General features: G+C 39.5%; 1 protein-coding gene across 1 annotated transcript; it reads left to right on the forward strand.

The window, feature by feature from the left end:
- Nucleotides 1-5,984: 5,984 nt before the first annotated feature.
- Nucleotides 5,985-6,929, forward strand: OR9A4 (olfactory receptor family 9 subfamily A member 4; the record flags this gene model as incomplete). Its single annotated transcript, XM_080701355.1, has 1 exon — nt 5,985-6,929. One exon carries the CDS (start codon nt 5,985-5,987, stop codon nt 6,927-6,929), a length of 945 nt encoding a protein of 314 aa, XP_080557481.1.
- Nucleotides 6,930-7,295: the final 366 nt, after the last annotated feature.

The raw sequence follows: 7,295 nt of genomic DNA on the forward strand, positions 1-7,295 counted from the left end.
CATTTAATCAAGCAATCATGCTATTTGCTATATAACCAAATGAGTTGTGAATTTATGATCACACAAAAACCTGAATGTGAATATTTACAGCTGCTATATTCACAGTTGCCAAAAATTGGTGGCAACCAATATGTCAGTTATAAGTTGGATTGTGTTCTTCAAAATTCACATATTGAAGACTTAACCCCTAGTAACTAAGAATGTGAACTTATTTGAAAATAGAATTGTCGCAGCTATAATTAGTTAAAATGAGGTCATATGACTGTAGGAAGGTCCCTAATCTTATATGAGGAATGCTTGTGATAGTGTACATTGGAAAATATTCCTCAAGCATGAAATATAAGCTGGATAAGCAATAGGTAAAAATTAGTAAGGCAAACATATCATACACACAATAAAAAAATTCAAAAATTCCAGTCGAGGGTGATGGCACACGCTTGTAATCCCAGCATTTGGGAGGCTGAGACAGGAGGATTACGGTTTGCAGACAGCCTCAGCTACTACTTAGTGAGACCCTCTGTAACTCAGTGAGACCCTGTTTCAAAATAAAGAATAAAAAGTAGGGGCTGAGGATGTAGCTTAGAGGTAGAATGCTCCTGGGTTCCATCTTCAGTACCAAAAAAAAAAAAAAAAACAACCCCCAAAAACAAAAAACAAAAACAACAATAATAACAAAAAACCAACCAGGAATGACCAAGGTAAAAGAAAGCACACATATTACCAATATTAGAAATGGAAACAAACGATATAACTATGGATAAAAAATACTTAAAAGTATAGAAGCAGATATGATGATCAGCTTTATCCAATAAATATTACAATTTAGATGAATTGCATGATTGACTTAAAAACACAATTTATTGAAATGAATGCAAACTGGAGTAGACATTTTCAGTAGTCCTATAGCTCTTTTCATACATTAAAACTAATTTAAAACTTTCTTACAAAGAAAACTTTTGGTCTAGATGTCTTCACTGGTGAATTTTTTCAAACAATTTAGGAGAAATTATTTTGATATAATAATAATAGAGGGCATATTTTTCAATTCATTTTATTATAACTCACACTATTGGAATATCAAAACCTGTCAAAAGGACTTACATAAAAGAAATACTATAGTCTAATATCTCATTAACTTAGGGGGTAAAGTCTTAAATAACAAGTCAGGCAAATAAAATTCAGCAATATTAAAATGAATTATTTCATAATCTTTTCCAATCACTTTTCCATCAGCACTGTTACAATCATGAATATTATATAGAGTTCTTTTGTTACTGGATATATATTTATTGCAAAATTTAGAATATAAAGGTATTATGAACACTGTAATAGAAGTCTCTATGAGGATATATTTTCATTTATTTTAAGCAACTACCTAAAAGTAGAATTTCTGGAATGTAGGGTAGGTATACATCAAGTTCACAACAAACAGACACATTTATTTCCAAAGGGATTTTATTGGTTTACATGCCTTCTCCCTTTTCCACTTTCTACGGATCTAATACATAGTTAATAACACTAGAAGGGTATCTGGAGAAACTGAACCAGGCCATATGGTAGGGAATCTGGCTCTGTAATCAATGTTTTTAGAGAACTTTTCTGTCCTCAGATTTTCTCATTTTCCATCAGCCTTCCTTCACAGTGCTCTGACTCACATCACATGGTGGCCACGCTGCTAGCTGGGCAGCCAACAACACACTTCTGGAATACACACCTCTGGAATGTATATTTAATTCTCAGAATGATTATCAACAACTTACATGTTAGTTTCATTTCTAGGCTCTGCACAGTGCTAATGCTGAAATATTCTTCCTTGAGGCTGAGGGTAGTCACTATATAATATCATTTAAGGAGGTTATAAATTGTTTCAAGTGTTTGGAAGAACTTTTGATAACAACTAAGAGTTTAATATGATGATTTAAAAATTTGTCTATACAAATATAGAGACATGTATGAGAATATTACAGAATCACTTATGGTGTTAAAACTAGAAAAAACAAGCTGGGCGTGGTGGCACATGCTTGTGATCCCAGCACTGGGAGGCTGAGACAGGAGGATCAGGGTTTGAGGACAGCCTCAGCTACTTAGTGAAGTTCTTTGCAACTCAGTGAGATTTTGTTTCAAAATAAAGAATAAAAAATAGGGCTGAGGGTGTAGCTTGGAGGTAGAATGTCCCTGGGTTCCATTTCTAGTACTGCAAAACAGAACAAAACAAAAACTAGAGAAAAAATATACATCAGTAGCATATCATAATATACCAATATTTATTAAATAATAATTTAAAATGTGATTGATATATAATTGGTAATATGAAGGTTTAATACATATACACACATAAATGTTTATATATACAGTTGTCTATTGGTATGCACAGAAGATTGGCCCCCAGAACCCCATGGAAATAAAAATTCTCAGATGCTCAAGTCTCTTATAAAAATATAAGCTCCTGCATTTGCATATAACCTACATATAGCCTTCTATAATTACTAGACAGTAAATACTAGATTACTTATAACACCTAGTGTAATGTAAATTCTATGTAAATAGTTACTATACAGTATTTTTTAAGTAATAATGACAAAGGCTTGTGTATATATTTAGTACAGACCCAAGATTTTTTCAAATATTTTTGATCTGTGGTTTATTGGACCTATAGATATGGAAACCAAGGGTATGGAGGGCCATTTGTGTGTGTGTGTGTGTGTGTGTGTGTGTGTGTGTGTGTGTGGTAGTAGTAGTAGAAGTAGGATATATCTTCACTCAAAAAGGACTAGAGGCCATGTGTGGTGGTGCACACTTATAATTCCTGTACTTGGGAGGTGGAGACAGGAGGATCGCGTAGGTTCAAAGCCAGCCTTGTTGGCTTAAGAGACCCTGTTTCCAAATAAAAATATAAAAAATAGGTGTCTGGGAGTGTAACCCGGAGGTAAAAGGGTTCCCAGGAACCCCAGTACCACCACACACAAAAAAAAACTAGAGATAATCTTGTACATATACAGAATATTTCTGTGTGCATACATTAGAAACAAAATTTAGTTCTAGAAGACAGATCTAGAGGGTCAAGCAGATAGAGGGAAATTTACATTTTGCATTATATCCTCTTTTACAATTTTATCTTTAAAATATGACCTGTGCCAATATTATGGTAATGTTTGTTTCTCACAATATAAAAATGAATATTTTAAATGTAATTTTGCCACTTTACTCAGCATCCCAGGCATCCCCACCTTTCTCTCACTTCTGAATATTGATCCTTCATCTTTCAGCCCTGTATTCAAGCAGCTGGGAGAGGGCTAGCATTTGCAGACTCCCAAGGGCAATGTGTGGTGAGCACTGCCCTTGGAGTGACCACACTGGAGTGAGTGGAATGGCTACAGTGTTAACAGATTGTGAGCTTCAGTGGGGGTAGAGCCTCTGTTTTTCATGTAGAAGTTATATAGCTGTAGGCAGAGAAAGCCTGGTAGAAGATATCCCAGATAGCACCTGGAAGGACAGGCTTTGTAAGTGCTTAGAGAAGCAGAGAAAACTGTTGACAGAAGTTCTTTTGGTGGCCTTTAGGTTGTTGTTATCTGTCTTGAAGTCGCTAGTAGGGTGTCAGCTCAGGATCCTTTAGGAATGGGGGTGCATTTGAATCAGGAGGAGGCACAGAGTGGAGTAAGTGGTTGCCACATCTCAGCATGGTTGTTTGGTGATAAGAGCCTGAAAGAAAAGCCACCCAGGTATTGAGAAGTCCCTGCTGACAAGGGAGATTTCAAGTTTGTGGATTACACAACTTTTCAGAGTTTTAACACTTGATTAGCCCCAGGAGGGAAGGGTGAAAGTTTTGTTCAGCTTTTCTTTGACTGAATCCCTAGTGTGGCTCTGAATTTCTACCAATTGTTCCTCAGTGATAGCTTTATCCTTGGAGACAGATAAAGGGAGGAAGAAAGAAGGATGCAGAGAGAATGAGAGAGGCAGACATCCGGACACCCCTTGGCACCAGCGTTTCTGGACGTCACCCTAAGCTCTGTGTGTGGACAAGTGTTCTTCGCTATGGATGGAGGGATGGCAGCTGCCCCTGTCACCATTCCATAGATCTGTACTAGCTGGGCCACAGGCAGCCTAGGTTGATTCCTAGAGAGTCCTGAAACTTTTCACTTGAGCCCCCTTCTCTGGAGGTGAGTGTCTTCCAGGGGCTACTTTCTGTGAAGCAGAGGGTAAGAAGAGCATCAGCATGGGTGGGGGGTCAGGGCTTGGCTGCCTCCTAGGAGAACCTGCAACCTGGAGTGCACAAAAGCGTTGCATGGAGGCGAGCTCTGCTGCAGTCCTCTCTCCACCACTCTCCACCTAGTGCTGGCACCGCAGTCTGCCTTTGCCATGACCCTACCCTTTCACCTCTGCCTTCCTCCCTGCCACTGTTTGCCCTTTTACAGGGATCCCTGAGAACAGAGACTGAGGTCGACCGGCAGTGCTCCAGAGAGGAGTGAGTGGAAAGAAAGCTGATCAGGCCGGAGAGTCTCAGTTCATTCACTGATTTTTTTCCACTGATCTATTAATTTAGGATATTTATAGAGTACATACTTTGCCAGACTGTTCTGATACTGGTAATATAGGAAGGACAAAGTGCATGGGAAAGAGAAAGTCTTACCTTGGACTCAAATGTGGGGTTTGTACATGATTTGAGGTATTGATGAGATCAGTGGTTGGGAAAGTACAGGTTGGGAGAGTTCAGGTGTGCTGTGTTTTTTAGAGAGGATGAGGAGAAAAGGCCCATAAAAAGAAACATTTGAGCTGTGTGTGGTGGTGCATGCTTGTAATTCCCGTGCTTGGGAGACTGAGACAGGAGGATCGCACAGGTTCAAAGCCAGCCTCACTGGCTTAAGAGACCCTGTTTCCAAATAAAAATATAAGAAAAACGCGTGTCTGGGAGTGTAGCCCAGAGGTAGAAGGGTTTCCAGGAACTTCAGTACCACCAAAAAAAAAAGAAGAAAGGAGAAGAAAGGAGAAGAAGAAGAGGAAGAGGAGGAGGAAGAGGAGGAGGAAGAGGAAGAGGAGGAGGAAGAGGAGGAGGAGGAGGAGGAGGAGGAGAAGGAGGAGAGGAAGAGGAAGAGGAAGAGGAAGAGGAAGAGGAGGAGGAGAAGGAGGAGAAGGAGGAGGAGGAGAGGAAGAGGAAGAGGAAGAGGAAGAAGAAGAAGAAGAAGAAGAAGAAGAAGAAGAAGAAGAAGAAGAAGAAGAAGAAGAAGAAGAAAGAAACATTTGTGCAAAGGATCGGAATGAGGTGAGGTGAGGAAAGGAGCCCAGAAGTGCTAAGGAGTTCAGCGCAACATAGTTCAGTGTCTTCTGACACGTTTCCTTTTTCCCAGGACTCTGGAGAAAGTAATGGTTGCTAAAGGGCTGATGTAGACTTTCCCAAGTGGCTGTCTGGGAAAAACATAACCATGCCTGTACAGGATTGGCCAGGGTTAATTTATTGTAATTATTGAAATGCAGCAAGACTCTGCACAATAGGAACATAATAGGCAGAAAATACAGTTTAGCTCCATTAAAAAAGAAAGGAGTGATGGTATAACCTGCTCATGCAGGTTGTGATCAGGGAAGAAGATAGGATGGACAACAGAGCAGAGTTGGAGGCAGGGTGTCATTTTATTGGGACAAACTCTCATCTTCTTGTACTTACACATTTATCTCCAGATGTTATACATACTTATGCATACACCCATACAGCGGTATAAATATATATGTATATGTATGTATATAAACACATTCCTAATACATATACATATATATGTTTTTCTATATACATATATGGGCACATATGTATATGTGTGTATATAAACATCAACTTTGTATAGAAAATAGTAGAGTCATGTTGTGGTGTTAAAAAAAAAAGTAGGAGAGTATTTCTTCAACCTCAAGATGTCTTTATTCCTTTTGAGATGAGAAGCAATCTCTCCTGTCTCTCTCTTGCTCTCTAGATTATATGTGAAACAAAGCCTCAAACCTAAATGTTTGGGAATTACTCTGGTGCTACTGAATTTTACCTACTTGGCTTCCCTGGTTCTGAAGATCTGCACCATACCCTTTTTGCTATCTTCTGCTTCTTCTACTTGGTGACATTAATGGGAAACACGGTCATCATCATGATTGTCTGTGTTGATAAACGTCTCCAGTCCCCTATGTATTTCTTCCTCGTCCACCTCTCTGTCCTGGAGATTCTGATCACAACCATAATTGTTCCCGTGATGCTTTGGGGACTGTTGATCCCTGGGATGCAGACAGTATCTCTGGCTGGATGTGCTGCCCAGCTCTTCCTGTACCTTGCTCTGGGGACCACGGAGTTTGCTTTGCTTGGAGCAATGGCTGTGGACCGTTATGTGGCCGTCTGCAACCCTCTGAGGTACAACATCATTATGAGCAGCTGCACCTGCAACTCTGTGGTAATTGTGTCATGGGTATTTGGATTCCTCTTTCAAATTTGGCCAGTTTATGCCACATTTCAGCTTACCTACTGCAAATCAAATGTAGTGAACAATTTCTTCTGTGACAGAGGGCAGTTGCTCAAACTGTCGTGCAATAATACTGTTTTTATAGAGTTTATCCTCTTTCTAATGGCTGTTTTTGTTCTTTTTGGCTCTTTGATCCCCACGATCGTCTCCTACACCTACATCATCTCCACCATCCTCAAGATCCCCTCGGCCTCTGGCCAGAGAAAAGCCTTCTCCACCTGTGCCTCCCACTTCACCTGTGTGGTGATTGGCTATGGCAGCTGCTTGTTCCTTTACGTGAAACCCAAGCAGACGCAGGCAGCTGACTACAATAGGGTAGTTTCCCTGATGGTTTCAGTAGTGACTCCTTTTCTGAACCCTTTCATCTTCACCCTCCGCAATGACAAAGTCATAGAGGCTCTTCAGGATGGAGTGAAGCGCTGCTGTCAACTGTTCAGGCACTAGCCCATCCTGAGGCATTTTACACGGCAGAGCTCTTGTTATGGATTCTAGAATTATCCAAGAAGGACTCACTTATGTTTGAACTGCATCATAATCATTGTTTTTTTTTTTCAAATAATCTGTGTTCAACAAGAGTTTTATGTTATGGCAATCGTTTTTTTAACATGGTTAGTTGCCATTTGAAATTCACTTTATTATTATTATATGCTTCACAATAAAGCTTAATTAATTAATTAATTTTTTATGATTCTGAGGATTGAACTTAGGGGTATTCTACCACTGTGCTATGCCCCTAGCTCTATTTTATTTATTTTTTATTTTGAAATAGTGTTTCACTAAGTTTCTGAAGGTTTCACTAAGTTGCTGAGG

This window comes from Muscardinus avellanarius (assembly GCF_963383645.1).
Source record: "Muscardinus avellanarius genome assembly, chromosome: 9".
In the NCBI taxonomy this organism is placed as follows: domain Eukaryota; kingdom Metazoa; phylum Chordata; class Mammalia; order Rodentia; family Gliridae; genus Muscardinus; species Muscardinus avellanarius.